The 27,057-nt window shown below is 36.2% G+C and overlaps 1 protein-coding gene across 1 annotated transcript; it reads right to left on the bottom strand.

The window, feature by feature from the left end:
* Nucleotides 1-26,405, bottom strand: LOC118197753 (uncharacterized). Its single transcript, XM_085821439.1, has 5 exons — nucleotides 25,771-26,405; nucleotides 18,882-19,087; nucleotides 16,192-16,374; nucleotides 10,858-11,130; nucleotides 1-1,845 (listed from the first exon to the last, which is right to left on the bottom strand). Exons 1-5 carry the CDS (start codon nucleotides 26,403-26,405, stop codon nucleotides 224-226), a joined length of 2,919 nt encoding a protein of 972 aa, XP_085677565.1. The 3' UTR covers nucleotides 1-223.
* Between the last annotated feature and the right edge of the window lie 652 nt (nucleotides 26,406-27,057).

Here is a 27,057-nt window from a genome sequence, read left to right as displayed (position 1 = left end):
CACCCCCTACAAAAATATAATTGAAAATTAGATGTAAGAATAGAAAGAAAACATAAATGCAATCTAAATGCATCGTAAACTTTATATATGAAGCATCGTTACATGGTATGAAGCATCTATGTAGCATCGTAAACTTTATATATGAAGTATATTTGATCTGCTTAACAATACATTCTTTAGTAGCTTCTGGACGCATGGTCTAAACACGTTTGCAGTCTTTAATTTATTTTTCTGCAGTGAACAATTGTAAATTCTTGATTTCAATGTCTTCCCAACAAAAAATCCCATTACCATGGTACTTTGGAGCACATTTGCAATGTCCAAGTCTATGAGGTTTCCGTACGCAAATGGCGTAATTACTACACTGTGTATTTCTGTGACATGAGGCTATGATTTGGGATACTTTCTCTTCCGCACGGTATTTTTCTTTTATAATTTCCTTGGAGAGAGATTGCATTTTGTTTGGCTCATCCATATCTTCAAAAATTTCCTCATTTTGATTTTGTCTCAATATAGTCTTTTGACCAGCTTCAACTTGAGAGATCATTCCATCATTATCAGTAATATGATTATTCGTTAGCTGTCTTGGTTCATACTTAAGCAGGAAATCTTGTTCAGGTAAACCCTGCCTAAAACTATACTCATGATTACCTTTTTCCTCCACTTTAAAATCTTCGCTATTTGGAAAACTGTAGCTTGGTACTTTTTTTGGCTTATTCACCGAATCTCTCTCAGTGTGGCTTTGACTGTATGCACTCTTTTGTTCAACATCTGCCTCAATATTTACATCTTCACTGTTTGGAAAGCGATAGCCAGATTCTTTTCTTGCTCCGTTAGTCATCAAATTTCTACCATTTTGGTGTTGATCGAATGAGATTTTCTGATTACCTTCTTGAATATCCCTATCTTCATTGTTTGGAAAACGATAATCTGATATTTTTTTAGACTTGCCATACATATAGTTTGACGGCATTTGTATATTTAAGTTGCTATAATCATTATATGGTAGCAGTTTCTGCTCAACATCTGCCTGAATATTTACATCTTCATTATTTGGAAAGCGATAGCCAGGTTCTTTCCTTGCTCCGTTATTAGACATCAAATTTCTGTCATCTTGGCCTTGATCGAATGAGATTTTCTGATCACCTTCTTGCATATCCGTATCTTCATTATTTGGAAAACGATAATCTGATAATTTTTTAGGTTTATAATACGTATATTTTGATGGTATTTGTATGTTTAAGTTGCTATAATCATTATATAGTGGCAGTTTCTGTGGAATTCTATTAATCTGGTTATTGCCTGCTTCTAAATCTTGCTGGTTATTTTGCTGAATATTTTCATCTGCAGCATTTTCATAAATGCTGTTTAAAGTGGCAGGAGTTTTGTATGACTGACCGTGCATCGTTTTATCTTCAGATTGTTCATTGTTTTCAACAAGCACATTCTCTATATTTTCTTCATTTATATTACTCAGCATGCGAGAGTTCTGCCCATTTTCAGGACTGTACCAATCTTCTTGCTCTTTGTTTTGCACAGAAATATCTGCATTTGAAAGTTCCTCCATAGAAGCGTTAGCAGTAATATAAGGTTGAAGCTCTGACGCCAATAGGAGTTCTGTTCTGTGCTCAATATTAGCATTTTCTTCATTATAAATGTTCTGCGGATTTGTGTATGTTTCAGAATTTGGAAATCCTTTCTGTCCTGTTTCTGCTACCATTCCTTGAAAAATATCTTCTGTACCAGTTTGCCTCTTTTTTCGGTTTAGCATGTTTTGATGATACTGTTTAATTTTGTTCTGAAACTGATGGCTTCTATTTGATGTTGCCATCAGTACATCACTATCTACAAAGATATAACAACAAATGAATATTTTTCAAATAAATTCAAATTTGTATTGTAAATTTGTATTGTATAAAATTTCTATGATGTTTGAAATTTCTGGATTTTATTTTTGTTAAGTATATGCAAAATGGTTAAGCTAGTTAGTTAATTAATGCAAAAGAGCTCTATTTAACTGTATTACTAGCAGGCCCGCGCCAAGCCTAATCGGCGCCGTCGTGCGAATGTCTAGCGAGTGCCTTTATGTAGTGACGATATTAAAGGGACATTGCTTATGGTTAACATTTAAAATGAAGCATTATTAAAATGATATTATAAAAAATTACAAAAAAAAATTACATTTTATCTTTTGTCTAAATATGCAAACACTTTGTGCTTTTATTAAAACCCACACTCAGACATATTTATTGAAGAATTATACATACATTTATGTTATAAAAAGCCGCCCAACCGGTATAGTGGTTAGCGTTGCTGACTGCTGTGCCGTAGGACCCGGGCTCGAATCCCGGAGAAGACGTGGATGTTTGTAAATGTATAGTGTCCGTGAGGCAGGGGGCACTCTAAATATGCGAGGCGAACGTCCTCTCGAAAGGTTGGTGGTAGGGGAAGAGGGTTGAGAGACGCTTGGTCCCTCCCCCCCCAGGGTGCTCTCCATCAAAATTGGGGGAGAAACTGAGCTAAATCGAACTGTCACCTGTAATGTGCTCAAGCCAACGACAGGCGTATCTTGCGCTCCTTGCCACGAGGAATTTCGTGGGCTTGGGCTGACTATAGGTCACGCAAGTGAAATAGTCAACAACAAAAAATATGTTATAATAAAAAATATATATAAAAAAAGTCATACTGCAAGCGAAGCGAAATAATACTCGTACTAAACGCATTGGATATTAAATATACTGCTGAAGACTAGATATTATCTTAAAATTAAAAACAATATACATATCCAATAAGCTTGCACTGAATAAATTGTTGTTCGCAGCGCAGTTTACGACAAGGTTCAAAGTGTGATTACAATGGCGCACAAAAAATGCTCTGGCGCAGATATCTAGGGATATCCAAAATTCTTTTCTGCACACCGCTATGTTCTTGACAACGATATAGCGTAGAGTTTCAACCGGCGGTGCTACATTTCTCCAAAAGTTTGCAAAAACTGCAGCTCATGCATAAGATTTATACTATTTATATCGCTTTTATTTTTATCAATTAATGATTTTTTCAGTTTTTGACATGACTTTTCTGATCTTGTAAATATATGTGAACAAAATACGTGATGCCGATGCGTATGTAAGGGTACAGAGGGCGCCGTAGACGCGTTCGACAAATTGCTTAGTCCTTATTTTGTGTCTACAGTTGCAATCGTAGTAATTTGTGCAACATTAATCTTTTTTGTGACTTTTTTTTGGTGATTGCTTGTTGTTATTGTTATTCTACGTAAAAAAAAAAAAAAAAAAAAAAAAAAGTAAGTGCAGTTACATATTATGTTAAACTTAGGTTAGCTTTTTAATTCAGAAAAGCAACGATTTGAGCATAATTACTCCAAAAATGTTTCTTTTACATGAACCATTTGTTTATTAAACTAAAAATTATCTTCCGAGAAGAAAGGATTGGCATATTTACGGAGTACCACTGAATTTAAAGTATACCTTTTTGAGATTTGAAGTTAAGTAAAAATATACAAGGTATCCTGAAATCAAAAACTGCCCTATATCCGATTGTTAGCTATACGGAAAACCGAAGGAAAATGTTTCTTTATTTCATTAGTCTTAAATACATACTTTTAAATTTAACTTATTTACTTTAATAAACAAAAGAGTACCCCCATATCCTTGAATTATTTGGTATTGATCTAATAGTTCATATATTTTCCAAGCAATGGCTTAAGATATACTCACTTTTTCAGAAGTAAGGTAAAATATTTCCAACAGTGACTTTCCGAGTGTTTTTAAGAAGTGTTTTACGCAATAGTCCTTATAATAGTTATTTTCTACTTTTATTTTTACTTCTACTGTTTTCACCCGGAAATTACCTTTAACTTCAATGCAGCCGGTCGAGAAAAGCAGCAGAAATACTATTGAAACCTACAGTATCTGCAGTAGATACGCATTTGCCTGTGCCTGATGGCCCAAGTCCATTATTGCCGGCATTGCCCAAGTCCATTATTGCCATCCCAAGTTTAAGCCTTAACAGCAAATGGTCCTGAATATTTACAAAACCTAGTTTCGAGTTTCAGTTGTAAAAGGACAAAAATGAACGTAAATATTTTTAGATGTACTTTTGTCGAATCTTGTCAAACAACGAAGCGTTAGGATTTAGGATTTAGGAACGGGGAAGACGTTTACCATTTGATTAATTGGTTTAGCGCCGTCTCCCCACTACGTGATCCCAGCCGCAACGAAGCGTAAGCATTAATCCGATTTCTGAGAACGATTACGAAAGAATAAGCCTGTTAATTCGGAATTTCAGAACTTATTAAAAAAATAGCATAAGCATTGGCGCAATGTTATTGACAGAATTATCTATACCAATCAGTTTTTAGCCAAACAAAAGTTAGCCTTCCGTAGTTCCAGTAACAAATTATTCGAAAGAAATAATATTTTTCTAAAGTGTGTAGAAAAGATCACAAAATTTGACTCTGTCATATCTGTATATATTAATCAAATTCAAACTAAAAAATATGCTTCATTACCTTGGAGATAAAATTCAACAATTATCTTATTAGCGGATCAAATTATTGTAAATAAGGTCAAACAGGCAAAGCATTTTTCTATTTTACTTGATTATACCCCTGATGCCAGCCTTCAAGAGCAGATAACAATTTGCATGATGTATCTTAATTAAGAAAGGAAAATGGTTTAGGTATTAGTAATTTACGCGTCCAAAAATATGACAACGGTTCAAACATGAGAGGTAAACAGTTTTCGAATAATTATGCTCAAATCGTTGCTTTTCCGAATTAAAAAGTTAACCTAAGTTTAACATAATGTGTAACTGCACACACCTTTTTTTATGTAGAAAAACAATAACAACAAGTAATCACAAAAAAGGTAAATGTTGCACAAATTACTACCATTGCAACAGTAGACACAAAATAAGGATTAAGCAATTTGTCGAATGCGTCTACCGTTACATACCCATCGGCATCAAGTATTTTCACGTTCAAATAGACGGAAGAGAACACCAGAGACGAACTCCTGTGCTGGTTATAACTTTTGGTCAAATAAGACAGTGTGCTAGGAGGAAGGTACACACAGACCTGGCAAGCTCAAGGCTGCCTTAACACATTTAAACGCCCCAACCCCTAGAAGCCCCAACCCAAGAGGCTGCTAACCTATCGGTCGAGCCGACGAAGCTGAGTCGACAGGAATACTCAGTAACTCACATTCCACGTCCCCACGTCGTTGGAGGGATGGTAAAAACATCTGCCATCAACAGGGGCTCTAGTTCCGGACAGCAGAACGAATTCACTTAAGCACTGTCAAATAGACCGGGGCACCAATCCGGCCTGCTAAAACTACGTCATGGTATACAGATGTCGGCCCCACGGCGAAACCAAGGAAGGATATGAATATGCAGTTTTGAGGCTCCAGGTGCCCACTGGGGAACTTCAAGCAGTTTAAAGGCTCGTTGAATTCGCCATCTTCATCGATGGGGGTGTTTCGCCTCGCACAGTCATGAATATCTGACGATATAGCTCCACCACAACCAACAAAACGGACAAGACAGTAACATACGGTCCCTGCCGAGCCTCAAACAGTCATCACCAGCGATGACTCCAGTCCTGTGAGATTGATTTTAAACACCCGTGGTCGAGACTGCCTAGGTACAGATCCTAATCAGTAGCTTTCCAGGTTTTACCTGATTCGATTCCCGGAGGGGCTTTCAAATAAGACAAGAATTTTCCTGTTCAGAGAGGCAGCGAGACGAACTGCTTGTTTTAATAATCCCCAGGCGCCTTTTTGACGTCGCACGACCTTGCACTTACTGTCGGCGCGGGCCAGTCTACCTCATGTTCATGTTTTTACACATAGCGAAAACCACGACAGTAATGCGTAATTAATTTTTGTTTAAGTTAGTTTTGTTTGTGAGGCTATTCTGTTTCCTTGCTAAAAGTTGCTGTGCTCCATCTATTGATATTCCCCATTATACCCAGTTGAAGTCCTAGTGTTTAGATCACATGCTCAGTTTTCTTGCTCGAAACCTCCAATAAAGTCAAAGTGAAAAATGAATCAGTGGAAACTGCAGATATGAAGCATGCCGAGTAAATGTTGAGTAACAAAGACCTAATTAGAGCTGTTAATAGTGCATTGGATATAAGTATTTGTCTGATATAATTCCAAGTTTGGTAGAAGAAGGTATAGAAAGTGGAGTAGAATGGAAGAAGTTAATGACTTTGAGAGATAACCACGGGGATTTGCCAAAGCCAAACTTAAATTTGAAGAACCTCTTTAATTTCAATTGAACTGTCTTTCCGTATTCTTTGATTGCTGTTGCTCTCGAGGAAAAGTTCTACAAATACAAGGATCTGAGCTCAAATTACCAGTGACTTAACAGTCCAAAACTTCTGTTATTATAAGTTTCGTAAATATTGTTACCAAATGTAAAGGCGCGGTGAGATGGCTTCCCCGCAAAGCAGTTGTAGGGTTGCCATAAAATGGCAAGGGAAGGCAGAGTTGCCACATTTGGCGAGAAATCGCTCATTTGGTAAACATTTGGCGACAAAATTGGCGATATACCATGGATGGTTGGAGAACCTTCTGGAACGAATTCTTACATTTTCTGGAACGAATTTAGGTATAGAAGGTGGGGTAGAATGAAAGAAGTTAGTGACTTTGAGAGATAACTACGGGGATTTGCCAAAGCCAAACTTAAATTTGAAGAACAATTTAGATGTGGGTACCTCTTTAATTTCAATTGAACTGTCTTTCCGTATTCTTTGATTGCTGTTGCTCTCGAGGAAAAGTTCTACAAATACAAGGATCTGAGCTCAAATTAATAGTGACTTAACAGTCCAAAACTTCTGTTATTATAAGTTTCGTAAATATTGTTACCAAATGTAAAGGCGCGTGAGATGGCTTCCCCGCAAAGCAGTTTTAAGGGTTGCCATAAAATGGCAAGGGATGGCAAAGTTGCCACATTTGGCGAGAAATCGCCTATTTGGTAAACATTTGACGACAAAATTGGCGATATACCATGGATGTTTGGAGAACCTTCTGTAACGAATTCTTACATTTTCTGGAACGAATTTATTCTGGAACGAATTTAGGTATAGAAGGTGGGGTAGAATGAAAGAAGTTAGTGACTTTGAGAGATAACCACGGGGATTTGCCAAAGCCAAACTTAAATTTGAAGAACAATTTAGATGTGGGTACCTCTTTAATTTCAATTGAACTGTCTTTCCGTATTCTTTGATTGCTGTTGCTCTCGAGGAAAAGTTCTACAAATACAAGGATCTGAGCTCAAATTACCAGTGACTTAACAGTCCAAAACTTCTGTTATTATAAGTTTCGTAAATATTGTTACCAAATGTAAAGGCGCGGTGAGATGACTTTCCCGCAAAGCAGTTTTATAAAATGGCAAGGGAAGGCAGGGTTGCCACATTTGGCGAGAAATCGACCATTTGGTAAACATTTGGTGACAAAATTGTCGATATACCATGGATGGTTGGAGAACCTTCTGGAACGAATTCTTACCGGTTTAGTCCAGAATGTTCCCGAACACAAGCCGAAAGCTATATAAACCGTGCTGGTCTGCAGTCAGCAAGTGTGATTCATCGAGAGGAAGTGTGTGCCTCGTATAGAGTGCGAGAGAGAGTGTGCCTCGTCGAGAGGCCGAGTGAGAGTGCCTCGTCTATTGCGCGAGATAGTCAGTATCGAGTTGGTGTCTCGTCTAGCGAGTCAATCCCTGCGAAGTTGATCGAGTTGATAGCCGGGCAGCGAGTGCCGAGTGGGTTGTCGAGTTCACCGAAGGACTCTGTTAGTGTATCGCGGTTAGTGCATCGTCGAGAGAGCGTGTTGAGCTCAAGAAACGACTGAACCGAAAAGTCGGGAGCCGTGCTCTGTGCGTCGTCGAGTGCATCGCGAGTTGTAGCGTGGAGAGTCTCGAAAGTACGTGGAGTTCCGAGAACGACCAAGCAGAGTCGGGAGCTGTACTCCGGAAAGCAGAGTTGGCTGCTTTGCAGGAAGCTGTCTCCACCGTTATTGCCTGACAGTGTGAAGGCTGTGTCGCTGATTGTTCCAGCGTGTTTATAGTAGATCTTGGACGACTGTAAAAAGTGTTATTAGAGCTGTCCTGATTAACATTGGCCAAATAAAGTGTGTTTCGATACTTCATAAAGTGTCGTCATTATTCACTCCAAATCTACGAACCCCGTACGAACGCGAGGTAAGAAAATAACGCAACAGCTGGTGTCAGAAGAATTAGAGAAAAACGTAACAACTGGTGTCAGAAGTGGGATAAAAAAGAAAAACGTAACAATATATTAAGCACCATGTTTACTTCCTAATGATGGCCACTTAACGCTATTTATTTAAGTATATAACTATCACTTATTTAAGAATGAATCAATATTGTTACAATTATTTTAGAGTTGAATAAATACGTTTTTTCTGCACCTTGTTTTGTTCATTGTTTTATATATTTTCAGAATCTTTTCGTTCTTTTCCATTCGGTGAAGGTTGAAACAAAGCCAATACCTGTGCATTCCCGCAGGTATATATTAGGTATCGCTAAATCTTGCTAACTGTTAAGCTTCCGCCCCACTTTTGAGGGAGAACATCCCAGAGGGCGGCTGGAGGGCCTCCTATCTATCTCTATTTCTTAAACCCCTATCACATACGCTTCTGCTACGCGGGACTGGACGTCGAAAGGGACATTTCTAGGAACCGGCATTTCCACGAAACCTGTGTAGCTAGGTTACCAAAAGACCTGGACCGCTCTTACGAAAGAATTTCAGTATTTTCTTTTTAACATTTTAAATATGTTTGTTATTATGGAAGATTGAATGTAATATGAATGAGATACATATGAGTGTTGCTATGTTTCAGCACTTTCATAAATACTTTATCAAAATAGCACATATTCTGAATTTTATAACTTCCTTCTGGTATGTTTCATCGCTTAGAAAAAAATTTAAAATGCGTACAACAAAGAAATGTTTTGATTTAAAGCATTCAGTTAATAATAATGAGTTATTTAAAATCAGATTCTGTTTGGCATTAAAACTCCTAAAGCATTTGTTGTAATACTTTTCTGAATCTTTTAGCAAGATTCATATATGTCAGTTTCACTTGCTATATTGTTACATTATACTCATATTTAAGCCATAATGTAATCTAGTAAAAATTAAATAACTCAGAATGGTCAATCAATTTTCGAAGTCACTTAGCTAACAGAAAGGAAAGCTGAATTAGATAATCAGTTTTTGCAATTTTTCTCTATTGTAATTTGTAGATAAAAATCACCCAGTTGAAATAAGTTTTTCAAATGTGATCAGTGACTTTGAACATTTTATATTCCTCGAAATAAAAACATGAAATCCAATATTATTTACTCACTGAATTCTTATTTTTCTATTAATGTAATGTGTATATCCTAATTATGCACAAAATAAACTTATATAGACTAACAGTAACATTACTTCTTGAATTCTTTTTTTTTATCTTCATGTGCATAATTAAGTGTAAAATGAATTTACATAGATTAAAATATATAGAAATAGAAGCCAATCTGATTTACACAACGAAAAGAACTGTACTTTATATTTTGAAAAAAAAAAAAAAAAAAAAAAAAAAAAAAGAAATTAAGAAAGTCAGCTATGACGAAAACTTTAACTTGAGGCTCAGCTGCTGGGTTTTTAATTTTAGCTTCTCTCTTTCGCGGAAGTCCGTAATATACAGAAGGGAGAAAGCTACATATTTTCCAAACAGGATTTTAGTATTATTTTCCACTTTCTGCACGTTTAAAAGTGCAGCGGAAACAGAAGAAATTAAGTCCTGAACATCGCTATCCTCTCTTTTGTGTACGTATTTACTCAATAGAATCGGCTTCTATTTCTACCGTCCACGATCTTACTACTTCAGCTATCGCCGTATTGGAAATTACCCGTGATACTTTAGAAGCATAACTTTCGTTTGATTGGTTGATCTGTACCCGGGACAGAGCTGCAGACGAAATTTTGGGCGAAATTTCAAAATATCCCGTATAGCCGGGACATCGTTTCCGTAGCTAGGCGGGACTTCGCTTCCAGCAGAGCTATTTATTCTGGAAACAACTCCAGTTTAAGCTAATACTACCAGAATCTCGTTTATCAGAAAAGTCCTGTCTAGCAGGGACCGTCGCTAGATGTGATAACCTTTCAAGAGAATTTTAGGTTCCCCATGTATTCAGAATGCCTCCTTTCCGCACAGATACCATACACTTACAATTTCTTACAAACATCCATTCCGTTTTCGGAATTTGAACCCAGTCCCATCGACAAAACAGTCAACGTCACTAACTATTATAGCCGGCTGGGCGGCATCCTTTTACAGCAATAATTTTGCACCTTGAAATCCTTTTCCTTATATGTAATTATCAATGATGTGCACATAAAAGCTTCAAAACTGAATGTGTTGGTGGTACATGACCCTGTTCGTTTGCGTTAAAAACTTACCAAAAGAGCTTCAGATCTTATAATTCCAAAAACTGCAATCTCGGAACTACGTTTATCTTACTAACTCTATAGTTAGATTAGATTTCTATTAAATGTTAAAATGACGTCATCTCATCAAGTGTTAATTCTACTGAATCTTTTATTATAACTTGGATATACTTAACACATGAGTAATTCGACTGAATGCAACGAGGAACACTGTATACTATTGTATATTTGTATTCTGAAACAATTTATTTTAGAAATGCGTAGTAATTGAAATAAATATATTGTTCCCAAGCAGCGATATTGGTTAATCAAATTAATACGTATGTATATTATAAAAAAAGAAACAATTTTACAAATAATATATTGACAGAGCTTACTCTTGCTGATTTCATGTATAAGGAATCTTTTCTTGCTAATGAAAATTCCCAAATTACTGTAGACGGAACAACCCAAAATACCTTCTTGTTCTTTTCGCAGTTCCATTATAGTAATTGAGCTGCAAGAGGTGCTGCACCTCATATTACTAGGCAAAGTTGCATCTTCACCATAACTCTCAAGATGCCACTTGTAAATTACTGATTCGATGGGAAAGCTACCAGTACTGTGTATGTTTATGGTCAGAGTTTCTCCTGGATAAACGAAGCCCATATCTATAACAAATATTTGAAATGAAACGAATGAATGAATGAATTTGAACTGAATGAAAAAGTTACAATATGTATTTATATCAAATGAATGGATCTTATTAAAACACTAAGCACTAAGCTAGTTGTGTTAGTCTTTCTGTTTATATAACGCAGTACCGAATCACATCCTTTCTTAAAAACTAACTTTACGAATTCTCGACATAAGAAAACATCATATTACACAAATATTCGCGCAATATTTCACACAGATAAATTAAAAAATTACATGATTTATATCAACTGATGATTTTTGTGATTTTTGAGGTAAGAAAGCAAGGATATTTTTCTTAAAATTATATAAAACATAATTATTGGAAAAAGAATGCTTCTAAAATAGGACCTTTTTTTATAGCACACGAACTTGCGCGCACACGTACAAAAAACAAACAAACAGTTGTCATGAACAGCTCATATCAAAGGTCCCAGGATGTCACGGGTGATGCGTTCAAAACGCGATCTTACAATGTAACATTACAGCTCACCTCGGATGCGTTTCTTCGGCCCTTTACGACTCATATAGGCATTGGACAATTACTACCACTTTTGCAAGTCAGCCTTTGTTATAAAACTATAAAGTGTTCGTTAGCTTTACTGGTAAAAGTGGCTGTCTTCTAACTGGTCTTCCCTGACTTCTTCGTCACTCCATAAGTTTGGGTCAGACGCCGTTAAAATGCTAACATGACGTGAAACCGGATTAACCAGATCGCATCGGTCTCTCCGTGTCACTATCGTTTAGATAAGGAATAGTGATGCAATACGCTTTCTCTGTATCCATCTGGCTATTTGGCCTTCGGAATTCTGGAAATTTAGCAGCCAGGTCAAATAGGCATTTTCTGTGCGGAGCAGGAAATTTCTGCCATAGAGCTAATGGTGGAATGATACTATGGCTTTAGCGAGCAACTCTTTCCTGGTGACATAATAATTCCTCTCATGTTTAGATAGAGACTTGCTCCAGTATGCTATGACACGTTCTCGACTGTTTATTATTGGGACAAAACAGCATCTACACTCTCATTGTCCACATCCTTGTCAAGAACAAATGGTTTGTCAAGCTAGGATATATCAGGATTTTCGCAAATGTTAAAGACACCTTCAGTTTGTAAAATGCATAATCACATTTTTTGTCCACAAAAGCGTTTCCTTACTCACTATTAGTTTGTGAAGGGGTCTCGGAACGGAAGGATAGTTCCTCACAAACCTCCTATTTCCGGGGTTTTTTCATCTTTAATTGACGACACTTTTTATGGATCTGTGCCTTTGACACAGATGATATGTCCGAGGTATGTCCGGTCACTGGAGTACATGCTCAGGATGGTCCTTAATATTTATTTTTTGTGTAGTTTTGAGTTTTCCTCTCCACAAATCATTGTTCAATGATCAAACTAATCATGGCAACATTTTGATCTTGATGCCATCGTACATAAATGCATAGAGAGAAACGCTCGTTCCAATGAATGTTTTCTTCGAAATTTGTAACACTGATATTACTAACATTATTCAAATTTTAAAGGGTTTTTTTAAAAAACTGAGTTTTATTCTTAGAAATTAGTTGATCATGCAGTTGCTATGACGAATTTTTATAACAAAAATTTTAAACATTAACCATTTTTAGTAACTTCATGATTTTAAGTCATGTTTAAAATCCGATTTACCAAAATCAAAGAAAATTTTAATTTCACTGAAGATTAAATTTTATTTAAATTTAATGAGATTATAATCTCATGTTAGATTTAACATACTAGAATATTTTTCCAATGTTCAGAGATAGTAGCTTTCTTTCTTTAATACACTCATGTCCATAAATTAAGGATAATTCGGAGTCACGCGGAAATCGAACTCTAAAATAAATATATCACCTGTAAAATCACTACACACATCTTCAAAAATCATATGCAAATTTCAGGAAGTAACCAGATGACACCGATGGTACGTCACAATGACGAGAGTGTAAGAGAGTGATATATAAGGAGTACAGGCAAAGAAGCAAAATTGTTCGCAGGCGCTTTATAAGCATTTCAGTGCAACAACCGAATAGTTATGACACAAAGGACGCATTTGGATGATTTTTTACGTGGTAGAATTATCGGCCGTCTGGAATGTGGGCGTACCCAATTGGAAGCATCAGACGAACTTGGAATTGCCCAGAGTGTCATCTCCAGGCTTTGGAAACGATTCCAAGATGATGGTAATGTGAGTAGACGTTACAGCACAGGTCGCCCCAGAGTGACAACGCCGAATGAGGACCGGTATTTGGCAGTTACTACCAAAAGAAACAGGCGGAGCACAGCCTCAGACCTGTCTCGTCAACTCTCTTCAGCCACTGGTACGACAATTTCAAGGCAGACCGTGTACAGACGCTTAGGGCAGATTGGTCTATATGCTCGTAGACCTGTCAGATACGTTCCAATTACTGCAACTCACTGTCGCCTGCGGTTAGCCTGGAGTAGAGAGCATGCATTGTGGACACTGCAACAGTGGGCTTGTGTGATGATTTCCGACGAGTCCAGGTTTAGCATGCAGTCTGATTCTCTCCGGACGTTCATATGGAGAGCTCCGGGTACCCCTTACCACCAAGAAAACATCATTGAACGACACCGTTACGGTGGTGCAGGAGTGCTCGTTTGGGGTGGAATTATTCTGGGTTCCAGAACTGACCTGCATGTTCAAATTGGAACCATGACAAGCCAAATCTATCGGGACGTCATTCTGGAACAACATGTACGTTTGTTTCGGGGCGCCATTGGCGCACAATTTATGTTTATGGATGACAACGCCCGTCCTCACCGTGCAAACATCGTAAGCGAATGCCTTCAATCGGAGGATATGACCCGTATGGACTGGCCAGCATTCTCACCGGACTTGAATCCAGTAGAGCACGTGTGGAACATGCTTGGCCGACGAACTGAAGCCCGTCAACCTCCTCCTACATGCGGAGAGCATTGCTTTTTGAGTGGTGTAATATCCCCCGAGATCAGATCGATAATTTGATACTCAGCCTGCCTAGGAGTTGTACGGACTGTATTGCATCGTCTGGGAGACATACAATGTATTAACACTCATACCAACCATGTAATATTGGTTTTTTGTAAATAGGTTTTTTTTTGTAATTTGCTCCAGGGAGAAAAAATCGCTAATTTTTTTAATTATATCAAACATATAGCATCTTTTTTTTATCCTTACCTTTTGTTTAAGAAATAAGCTTTAAAAATAAGTCAAATTTGTTTTGCTTCTAACTCTTCCTTTGCCTGATTTTGCATTATCCTTAATTTATGGACATGAGTGTAAATTGCACAAAATAACACGTACAAAGGAGTGCAAAATAAAATATAAAACAGTTCATTTTAAATTATAAGGTTTTAAATTAAATTTACTAACAACGGAAGCTACATTTTTAATGATGATAATCATTATGCAACTTTCAGGGGTCATCAAGCATGTGTACGATGCGACAGATGCAACGTGTAACGTTTTGCAATCACCGGCAACCCCAGAACCGGGCGTATAGGGGGCGCATCACACGCAGTACTTGCAGCCATAGAGTGACAAACGCAGTATTTATGTGAGTACATTACATACATTACAACGCCGTTGTGTGATATTCTTGATAGGTTGCATAATTGTCATAATTCAGCGCCTGTGGCTTAAGTAGTGTGATACAGAGCTGCCAAAAAGTGGTGATTTAAGTTATAAGTTATTTCTCCCGCCTTCTCCGCATGCCTTCGTGGTGTAGTAGTCTGCATGCTGCGGGCGTATTCCAGAGGTCCGCGGTTCGATTTCCGGGGAAGGCGTTCCTAATTTTTCATCTTGCCTGCTTCTAAAAAAATAAAATGTCTCTACAGTGGTGCCCGAAATAAAAGGGTGTTGGATGATGTTTCTTCATACCCAGGATTTGGGGGTTGGGGCCCCTAAAAACCCCATTCGTCCATTAAAAGGGGAAGTATATAAGGCATTTCTCTCGCCTTCTTGACTTGTCATCGTGGTGTAGGGGTCTGCATGCTGGGCGCGTATTCCAGAGGTTCCCGATTTGATTCCCGGCGAAGGCGTTGCTAATTCTTCATCTTGCCTCTTAAAAAATACCTAATGTCTCTACGAAGTAATAAGTGTGTTATGCGATTAATGTTGTGACACAAATTTTAGTAACGGAAGAGCTAGAGAAGTAATCAAAGGACGACATGATTCGAATACGTATTGACAGGAATTATTCCCGCCCTATTGGGTCAGTTTTTCTCGAAAATATAAGACCAAACAAAATGCGACCAATTGTCATGGGTCTTATAACAAGTGATTAAAAAACGTGGCATGAATTCGCTAACAATATATAAAATCAAATTTGCAAAATAAGACTGGCATAGGATTTGTTGACGATAGAATGCTGCAGACTTTCGAGATATATTAAGTTTGCTAATCTAGGGTTGCAAATATTGCGGGCTCACGCGCCTTGTTCTCGAAATTGTAAGCGATTACGAAATATCACACTTTGTATTAGAACCTGGCATCAAGAAGTCCAACAGGTTTCTTTGTAAAAAGTAAAATATAACGTTTAGCATCGTAATAGTCTTTAAACTATAAAGTGATGGTTTTAGTTTTGGACTAAAAATAATAATATCTTAGGGCTCACATATATTATTTTAGAATATTATCAGAATTTCAAACAACAGAATAAGTAATAATATAGAAATGACATAAATACGAACGATTTTATTGAATTTGCTTAAACATATTGACAGTTTGGTTTAAAAACCAGCTATTGTTTCCAGCACCATGCTAATATTTTTAGAAAATAAATAAAGATTTTATGTTCATATGAATAGGAAACATATAAATTAGCAATAGAAGTAAAAAAAAATCGTTAACTGGCTAACCATTTATACTCTGTTAAATGAGAAACGGCTGTGGAATCTGAATCATTTACTTCTAATTTCCTATATCAACAATCTGATATTTTTTAATAATTACATAAAAACGTTATAGTTTCCTTAAACATTCGCTTAGAGTCGTTCAAAAATGAATGTTACGCAATCTCACCTATAGGTATAGTGCGGATTCTGAAGTAAATTTTGCCCAAGCTTTTCATGGGATGTTCTGTTGTGGGATTTGCTCTGAAGACAGTAGCAGAAAACCGGTTCAAATCAAAATCTATTTCTGTCACAGGGCTGATTCGAAGCTCCCGACCTTCGCTTCCTATCACCATGTTCCACAATGAATTTTCTGCAGAAAGTTGTGAATAAGTATAGTTCTCATTGCAAAAGCAACATACATTTTGAACGGAAATAAATAACATTGTGGTATTTCCAACTCTTAATTCCCAACCAATTTAATTATTACCTCCTTTCGAAGTCTTTTATGGTCATCTTCCATCTGAGGCTTGCTACAATGATATATTATGCATATAGATGTTTCTTAATATAATACTTAGGAACTGACTGAATACACAATGAAATATTTAAGCATTGATTATATTTGTACTGAATCGGGCGATTAATTGAAACTATTTATTGAATTTAGAGACAAAACTGGTAATAATTAAATAATTATCAAAGTTTTTAAAATGATGATCTTGACAAAGCGTTTAGAAATTACTGCTATCTCATCCTTAGCAGCGTGTATTGAAAAAACATGTTTTGAGCAGACCAGATATCATTACAAATAAGGACTGGTGGTCAGGTTTTCAGAATTTTGCTCAGAAAATATAGCTTACATTTTATATAGTCTTCTGGAATAAAATCAGAACTTACATACAAGACCAACTTGTAGGAAAGATCAATGATTTGACAGTGTTTGTGTGAAGATGCTTTAGTGCAATACTTATATAAACAAGTGGATAGTTAAATGTTTAAAAATGTTTGAACGAGAAAATTTTCCAGGCACATTTTTCGTGTATAAATGTTTCTCAATGCCTCCTTACTGTCTTTGGACACGCAAATTCTTCCCCAGAGTACCTCAGCTCTCATTTTGGAGGACTATCGTTCTAACTTGATGCATATTACTTTAAACATCTGCACGTTCTACTTGATGTATTACTTTAAACATCTGCACGTGTGTTGAGGAGATGCTGTAAAAGTAAAAAATATAAAGTTAAAACAAGAAGATGAATATTATAAATAATGTTGATATAAATCAGATACTGGCTAATCATGGGCGTTTCCTGGCTCATTTTAATCGGTTCCATCTACACAATAACGATAAATGCTTAATAGGTGACATGTTTGGGGACGCCAGGCACCTCGTCGATGAATGTACGCTTACCCGGAGTGCCGCAGGAATTTAGATCCGTCATGAAAACCGGTATTTAAACCGGTATTTAAGATGATATTTTCATTAAAGAAAATAAGAAAGCAAAGTATTTTAAATTATAAGCTAATATATGCCAAGTAGCAAAAATTCTGATGACCGGATAAAACCGCTCATAACGCTCAGAGGATTAAAAGGAACTATTCAGATTTGAAAGATTTTGCAGAAACAATACCCTTATTATGATAATGATATATGTATATATATACAGAGAGAGAGAGATCTTCAAATATACATGGTGTTCCAAAATATTGCATAAATTATATGCAGTGATGTTCTATTCTATTTCCGGTTGATAAAATAGGGCCAAAGATATAATATTGCTATCGATTGTTTTTCAGGAAAATGTAAAGGAAAGAACATGACAGCAATCTGATAGCAGAAAGAATAATTTTAAATATTATAACTCATAATGCGCCTTCATTTGACTTGATATTTACATTATAACCTAGTAGAGTCATTAACTTCTTCTTTTTTTTTTTTTTTTTCAACAGGAGACATGAAAAATAAGCCGTGTCCTCGCTGAACACTGGATCTCTCGATTACTAGACGAGTGTGCTTCTAATTACACCATAAAGGCAAAGGTTCAATCAATCTTACTTCACTAGACCAATTATCACATACGCCTGTTCTATTTGGAGATTTGCATGCACTTCTAATGTGAATCTAGTTTAGACAATCCAAAATACTACTCTATGATAACTAACACAATCACGTTGGCTCCTTAGGAACAAAGCGATTCACGAGAAACGGGTGTTAAACCCATTCCCATATTTATGGTCAAAAGTGCCAAAAGAATTTTAAGCGATACTTTTAAATTCAACAATAATTCAATTCCACCTTTAGGTTACGACTGTGTGAGTGTAATCAAAAGATGACGCCCCGGCGCCAATCTCCGAGTTTTACATTTATTTAGTACACTAGTAATTCAATCTGCAATTCTCTCTCGTCTTTTTCCCGTTTTACGGCTTATTTTTCCAAATTGCACGTCTCTGAGAGAGTCTTTCCTGCCCCTATCCGAAAGCCTGCTAACTCTGGTGCTCTTTCTTCCATCTATAGCTAAGTTTTCATGCGCTTTGCATATCTCCCACTTCAATGGCATCACGTGACTCTCTGATATAAAATCGCCTATGAACTATGTTCTGAATAGTCAGAAACTTCTGTTTATCAAAACTCAGAGTTAGGGTTACGTCCAGGTACTCTTTTCCCGTGGTCAAGCCTTGGCCTGCGGCCACCTCAGGGACAAATGGATTCTGGAATTTTCTTTTGACTGAATTTTCTAGTTTCTGTGTTGATAAAAAAAGCTTTATCTAATTTACGCGTCATAGATATTTGTCTCAAACGAATTCTATTTAGTTATTCTGTTTCTGAGAATGTTTAAAATGTCATTAATTACTATTCTTAGGGAAAACCAGTGACTGTACCTGGATCTATAATTATTTCTTTCATTGTACCAGATTTCCATGTATATAATTCCTGCTTCCAGACTATTTTGGGATCATAGGCTACTTCGTTCTCCAACATAAGACTGAATGTAACAGTAACTCCGATTTGCCTGTTTAACCAGCAAGTATGGGTCTTCTTATCCCAGTCATCACAAGGATATGCTGGTCGTACATGCAATGGCTTCCTGCAAAAGAAAAATGGCATATGATTCGGCGAAGTAAGTATTCCCTTAACGCTGTGTTGTTCAATATTTTTATCCTTCCGAACTTTTGAAATCCTGAAATCCTGAAATCCTTTTGAAAACTAAGTCCTAGCTCTCCGTGACGTGAAAATATTGACTTACCATAGTTAATATCCCTTTTCCATCCTCATAAAGTTAGTAACAAGAATATCTTTTCCTCCCTCAGGTTTGCAATTAACCCATATTTGTACGCGCAAGAATTAAAGAGATATAGCTAATATTTTTATAGCATATGCAAACAGATAACTGCCACCATAGCTTAATCGTCTACTGACAATTCCAAAAATGCCTTAACATAAATCAAGGCAAAGTGTAATATGAGCAAGTGTATACGTTTAGAAGAGATTATTTTTAAAAACAGTTTCAATAAAAATATTTACTTTTCTGACATAGAATTATCGCGTGTATTTTGTCAAGTTTAGTTCTAGCATACAGATTGTCTCCAGAGGATTATTTATGGAACTTGGCAAAAGAAATTGTAAACGTATAAACAAAGTGAAAGAAGACAGTTTGTGTCAGGTATTTACGAAAAACGAAAATTGATACATACTTCTCTCTCCTCAATGGTAACTACTCTTCACTGACTTTAGGAAGCACAAGAAAATCTGATTGAACGGTTTATGCATACTCTACTGGAACTGAATCCTTCGATAATACGACATGGTAGTTTTCTTCATGCGTAATGAGAAAAGGACCTAACTTCTCTTAGAAAGTCATCCAGAAGTCATTCCTTTAACATATAGCATTCACTTGCTTTTCTTAATCGTTTAATAATCGAACAATATGACACTGTCTACCAAGTATATTTACTGCACACTATCAACTAAAGATAAGAACACCACTCTGCTGAATTCCGATTTCTGCGAAATCTAGAGGACAGCATTTAGAAAGGGATCGTCTTCCTCGTGTAAATGAAGCCAAGAGGGTCGGACCGAAGACTTCATGGACCGATCCAATCCTAGTTTTAACTAGTTTTGATTAGGATAATCCTAGTTTATATAAGTCATTCTTCTGAGGAGAGTCTATAACATACAGCCACTACTGTTTTGGGAAGAAAGAGTAAGAAACAGTTGCTCTAGGGGAGTCATATCCGTAACCAAATTTTTGTAATCGCGCAAAAGTACGTAAGTGAGTTTCAAGGCTCCTAATAGTACTGTTTATGAATTATTTGAATACATGTGGCTACAGAGGGGTTCAATCTAATGGTTGTGCAATTATTTGTTTGTGCCAGTAATAGCAAATAATGCTTTTCAGATGCTGCATTTAACCTCAAGCGATCTTCATCAGCGATTTATTAAATACAAATCATTTTCAAGTTTAAAATGCGGTTAGAAATTCTTGACATAATTCTTTGGTGATACTCAGTTATGTGGAGACACAACACTCTCACAACTTTGCGTTTAACCAAGCTAGGCGCTCGATGTTGACATGGTAACTACATAAGAAGAACGAGGAGGTATGATTAGAAAATAAATCCTCATAACCAGAAGCTCCTGTTCAACACCGTGTTAGATAATTGTTGAATGTTACTACTATCTGAGCTATCCTTATGACAGAAAGGAAGAAGCTATAGCTTTGTGTCATTCAACGATCTTTTTCTCCTGAGTGCAACAAAATGTTTCCGCACCACTTTGTAATGCTGCATTGTGTGACAATATCTTATATTGGAGCTAGAAGAGTTTAAAACCAAAACATTACACGGACCAGCATCATATCAGAATAAATTTGAATTCCCAATCTCTTTCAAAATTTCTTTAAAAAAAAATTTTTTTTAAAGCCTCTATAGATATCAGTACGATCCAATAGCATATACAGATGGATCAAAATTAGATGAAAATCTGGAAATATCTTGTATTTTCTTCAAAGCAAAAAATTTAAAAATACGCTGGTACCGACCATCTAAAAATACCAATGTTTTTAAAATATAGTTTTCCAAGCTGTCATTTTACCTATTAAAAAGGCAATAGAAATTGCAATTAATAATAAATTCACTCAGCTTATGATCCAGTTTAGAATTTCTGTCTTCGTTACGTACAATAGCAAACTTTCAGCACCCTTCTCTAATAGCCCAAGATATCTTTCATTTATTCCGAAAAAAAAAGCCGAACTGAAATTTTTCTTAGTTGAATGAAAGTAAAAGCAGAGAATGACGAAAGCGAAGAGGCCGACTTCCTTTTTAAAGACACAGCTACGTACTACACTTGATTCTGAAGTTAAGAACAGAAAATAGCCACATAAAAATGTATATATATCGTCTAGAGGAAAAAAATAGAAAGAAAAGAAAAAATTAAAATGCATTAAATTAAGCAGAAATAATGGAATTCTGTACACCAAAACAGGCAAGGTAGAGGTAGATGTATGCGAAACACCAAAATTACATTTCACCATTGGTCGTACAGGTATAGTTCTACCACACTAGTCCCACCAGCGGCCGAGCGGTAAAGTCTCTGAACACTGGTAGTTCGGTCTGAGGTTCGAATCCCGCGAACGGGCTGGCTGCATGGGCGTTTTCGTGGTTTTGCCCATGTGTAACGTGTATACGAGCCAGTTGCCTTTAGAAAGTCCTCTATGAAGGCATCCCTTCCCTCTGCTAGATAACCCTAGTGTGCTTTGCCATAATTAAATAAACCAAACCAAACCTACCTCACTAATGGAGCAGTTCCTCCCGCAATTTTGATGAAGAATACCCGGAAAATCTACCAGGTTGACCACTGACCTTAGGACGTGATAAGCCCGTCGGTGTACTTGTCATCTTGGCAAATATCATCTGCTACCTGCTTGGCCTATCCGTGAGTACAGGCATCAAGCCAGGTGGCATTTTAAATAATTCTGCAAAGTTAAACAGGTACGTACAGTTTTACGAATGTATTTTTACATATAATAATGCTGTACATTTTCAATGCTAGGATATTAATTATAGTTGCTTGTTATGACCTAATTTAACCTAGCATTTACAGCTATTATATGTTGGATATTGTTAAGGATTCACATTGCAAATTCATAACATAGATTAATAGAACATGATATAAATTATGCTTAGGAACATGAAATATGCTGTCATTGACACGTTGCAATTCGTTTCATTAGCAGTTTAAATAAAATAAGTGTCTATAGAAAAACTGTAATTCTGAATAAATACAACAATAGCTATAGTTAGTTACCCATGGTACGGCCCTCCAAATTTGGATGCTGATTTCAGTTGCTTATAAAATAACTACATTTATACTTGTACTAGCCGCTATGCGGCCTGCCTTTGTATGGCTTTTTAATGTACCGGGAAAATGCCTAAAGGGAACACAAAACATTAAATTTTAAAACTACACAGAATTTTACTCTGCAGAACAACTTTATAAAAAGAGAAACAAAAACAAACCAAAAGGAAAAAACCCACAAATTTCAATAAGAACGTATTATATATATATATATATATAAACCGCAACGAAATAAGCAATATCCCTTAATACAAATATTAATTATCCTATTAAATAAATTAACCAACTTCCCGTTGCAAAACCTTAAGAATTCAAATGGTATAATGGAAGTTAAGAACGTTGTTTCCTAAAAACGAAATTGCAAAACTTTTATATGATTAAAGCATAATATAAGAATTACAATAAAATAAGCAATAAATTCATATCTTCAAGAGAAAAAGTCAGCAGTCCAGTATCCAACGTAATGAATGAAAAACTGTTGCTAAAATCTCATATTTTCAATAGTAAGCAGTCCAGTACACAAAGCATTGAATCAAAAACTGTTACCAAAACCGCATTTCTAAAAGAATGAATCTATTTAAAATGACACGATTTCATCAAAAAAGATACAAAAATCTGATTCGAATTTTGAAAAAATTGCTTCGAGGTGCACTGGCTCTTGTCTAGATGCACCAATGTACCAAATTTCGTAGCCCTGGGTCTATTAGCTCTTCGTAGCCCTGGATCTATTAGCTCAGGCACAGCACGAACGAAAGACCAAGCACGAACGAAAGACAGCAAGAACGAACGACACAGACACTCTTTCTTTTATTATATGTAGAGATATGTTACCATAAAAGACGAAAATCTGGAGAATGTCGACATTCTCTGGTGAATATCAACATTCGCATAGTCGCTTGATGTATGTCCAAAATATATGCTAAATTCCCTTATCTCTCACTTACACCGGTAAGTGCCGGCATTCACCATGCACTGATGGTGAATGTTGAATAAAACTATTTTTGTTATGTTTTAAAATGATATTATTAAATTAAAACATATTATGATATATGTCAAATCAGGAGAAAGTAACAGCACATGTAAATAAACGGTTGAACTAAAAGGAGCAGTATATTCTAAATGACAAAAGCAAACAACTCCAATAAAAAAACTTACTTGTGATTGACTTTATACGATCTTATTTATTGCGGTAATTTAAAGTAATTCAAATTGTTGTAACACTTTGAATTGCCCAAGAGTCTCTTGCTTTCACATGCTTTTCTGTCCGTCTTCTCGACTTCTCATTTCAACCTACACCAGAGAATATCTGTGCTTGTTAACGTATACCGGTGATGGTACGAATATATAAGAATATAACCAAAATTCGGTCTTTCACCGATGTATTTGGTATGTGTCGACATTCTCCAGTTTCGGTCTTTCACGGTAACATATACATAACTTTGTTTCACAGCATCTACACTTGATACAAATGGAGCAAGTTTCACTTTTAAATAAAATGTTTAAATCTTAAACGCATCTACTCCTTATCGTAAATATAATTAGATATATATAAACGATTTGCAAGGAAAATAATATTACAGAAGGAAGCAAATATCCTTAATTTACACTGATAATAGTATGAAACAATTAACGCAATAAATATACTATCTACAAATAAATGCAAAATTTAAGATTAAATACAAACAGATAGTTGTGAAAGAAAACATTAAACTCAATAATCAATACTAGATTAATCAAAGTACATATATTTCAAATACTTTAATATTTCTGTTACACTCTTAGATTTTATTTAATACAACACATAATTATTATTTAGTAAAATAACATGTACATAAAAATAATACACAAAATGATTTACAAAATATAACAGTGGTACTCTATTACTGAAATTACTTATTATTAAATGAATAATACTATATTTTTATATAAAAACAATCTGTTTCTACATGAAGACACCTGGGGTGATGGATCAGAGGGTTTTCCAACCCTCTTCTCCTGCTACTAGTTCACTTGACAGGACTTTTCGCTCGTCAGTATTCCATGCCACACAGACAGTATGAACTTACAAACATCTGAATCATTTTCTGGCATTCGACCTCTATTTCAAAGAAATGTACCTCAAGACAAGAGGACATGCGAATTAGTCCATGGAATTAACCGAAGAGATGTCTCATTACCTTCCGTTTAAACCAAATCTTATCTAGACACGACCGCTTACCCATCTATTACTAGAAGAGAAATATCTGTTCCTAGAAAAATTATATTTGCGCCGAAGGAGCACTGCCTCTCATATATATATGAATAAAAGCACATCCCAGTGTAACAACCAACTACGAATGAACTTGAATTTCGAATACGTTTTATAAAAACTCCAAAGTTTCACTACCTTTTAATCTCCGAAATTTCATCAATAACTTTGTCAAGTACCTTTCGGAACTAGACCAAGGTATTTATGAGCAATAACTGTTAGAAAACAAAGTTTTTATCTTAGTATAAATAATAACTGCAAGAAAATGTCTTAAAAGACTAGCATGGAGCCTCTGTGGGATGTTCCAATGGAGCAGTAGCATCGCGGGATGGTACCTATATTACCATATGGTAAAATACTGATGTTCCGTACACTTATTCCTGTTCTGTCGAACATAGTACGTTGGGGTAATTGGATTATAATAAAGCACACAAAGGCTATTTGTCTAAAGGGAGGTATGCCTTTGTGAAGGAAGTTTTTAAGTTAAATTGGCTCGTACCCGCATTGGACATGGCAAATGCCATGAAAGCTCCTATGAAGCCAGGTCATGGGCCAGGGTTTGATCAGATTTTAGCTCAACAATATGTGTGAACATGGCTGCTATAGGTACTTGGTTTCTGGAACATGTGATTTCCCGATTTTTGAGATCTAATCTGTCTTACATATTCACTGTACATTGCTCCTTTTGATGCTCTCCTTTGGAAACTCTGATGATGATGTCGTGTCTATGACAAAGTGCAATTATATAGCTTCGAAGCTGTCAAAGACAGCTTTTGCAACCTCCGCAGCTCTATCAGTATAAAGTAAGTTTACAGGGTCTTCAAAGCCTATGTTAAAGAGTCTGGCCTGGATTGTTGGGCAGCTGAAGATGTGATGGCGAGACAGTGGGATGTCATCTGGGCAATGAGGACAAATGTTGGTGTAACTACGCTGTCCGTCTGCAGAAATCCTCATCTCAGTGATTTGTCCTAAGTCTAGTTATGATAGTCGGTATGGCTCTGTCACAGTTCAATTCCGGGATGGAGTTTCCTTTAACTTGACCGATTAGTCTTTGGCTGGCAACTAACTGCATTGGCATAAACGAGGGTTAGGCAGTTAGATGGCTGAGGAGAATCACGGGATGCCTTTGCAAGCTAATCGGCCTTCTCATTACCAAAAATATTTACATGAGCCGGTATACATTGTAAGATGCAGGATCTTTGGGCAGCAATGATTTTGTTTCTGAGCTCAATGATCTGATAACTGAGTTGACAATTGCCCTTCTGGATCGCTTGCAATGTTGATCTGTAATCAGAGATGATAATGATGCCCTTGGAACCCGGGTCTTCTTTAGAGAGGTAAATCTCCAGAACACTTTTGATGGCGAAGAGCTCGCATTTATAGTTGAAGGCGAATTCCCAACAGGAATACTGTGGCATTTCTGCACTCCGTCTGATCCGATGAAAAAGACTCCCGCTCCTCCTCTGTTCAGATTGGAGTCGGAAGAGCTGTCTGTATAGGCGATCGTCTGATCTTGAGTTAAGGTCGTGAGTTCCTCAATGGTATGGTCACCCTTTTCTTTGATTATTGCGGTGGGATCATTCTTGGTACAAGACTGTAAGAGATTTAAATAAATTTTTGTTTGGGGGAGAGGGCACAGAATAATGTAAGGCTTTTTGGAAATTTTGAGAGTCTCATATTTGAGGTTGATGTCATTTCTAATATCTTGGTCATGTTGGAGGGTTGAGGATCTCTTAAGCCTGCAATTGTCACTCCATGCCCTGAAGGTTCTACTTGAGATATGATGTTCAGCATGATCCATTTGAAAGGAGTTATGTACAAATGCAAGCCAGCAATACTTCAAGGACTCAAAGACCCAGGAGATTGAAAACGTAATATTCCTCATTACGTCTTGACGTTGCTATCTCATAGAAAGCTTCAGGACGCAATTTTAACAATGCATGCAGTATAATAGAGACTATTTGAAAACCATTCATTTACAACAGACACAAGAAAGCAGATTGTTCAGAATATAATATCCAAATAGTGTGCATTAGGGGTATACCAATATAATTTTATTCATAGGATGAGTTTTCATTTTATTTTGAAACCCTTCAATTTCTCTACTTAACCATGTTAATAAATTATTCAATTTTTTTCAAATATAAGTAATTCATTTACAATGTAATTAACTGCACTTCACATAATTGCACTTACTTTTAACTATAAATGCAATGTAATTGCAATTACAATTAAAACAGTTATTATAATTATAGCAATTAGATGTCAATTAATTCATTTACAGTTGTTATAACAATTACAATTACAATGTACCATGCATCAAGCCAAGTTGTGTATTCATTGTTCTATAGTCAATTATATTTAATTTTATTAAAATGTAATTATATTATAAATTGTAAAAAAAAATGCAGCATAGTTGTTATTGCAGTTATTTCAGTTACAATATAATTGTA

This window comes from Stegodyphus dumicola, chromosome 7 (assembly GCF_044657685.1).
Source record: "Stegodyphus dumicola isolate Sdum_Otavi_A_Nest chromosome 7, ASM4465768v1".
Classification (NCBI taxonomy): domain Eukaryota; kingdom Metazoa; phylum Arthropoda; class Arachnida; order Araneae; family Eresidae; genus Stegodyphus; species Stegodyphus dumicola.
The sequence above is the reverse complement of the archived record's forward strand: the minus strand, read 5'-3'. Positions and strand labels throughout refer to the sequence as shown.

What these genes read in the sequence shown, in the direction of transcription:
- LOC118197753 (XM_085821439.1), bottom strand. Translation starts at nt 26,405, where the DNA reads ATGGATCATGCTGAACATCATATCTCAAGTAGAACCTTCAGGGCATGG. An exon ending in AGAAATAATTATAGATCCAG is followed by an intron (nt 16,375 to 18,881) that starts GTACAGTCACTG and finishes AACTTTCTGCAG; the next exon opens with AAAATTCATTGTGGAACATG. An exon ending in TATACATGAAATCAGCAAGA is followed by an intron (nt 1,846 to 10,857) that starts GTAAGCTCTGTC and finishes ATATCTTTGTAG; the next exon opens with ATAGTGATGTACTGATGGCA.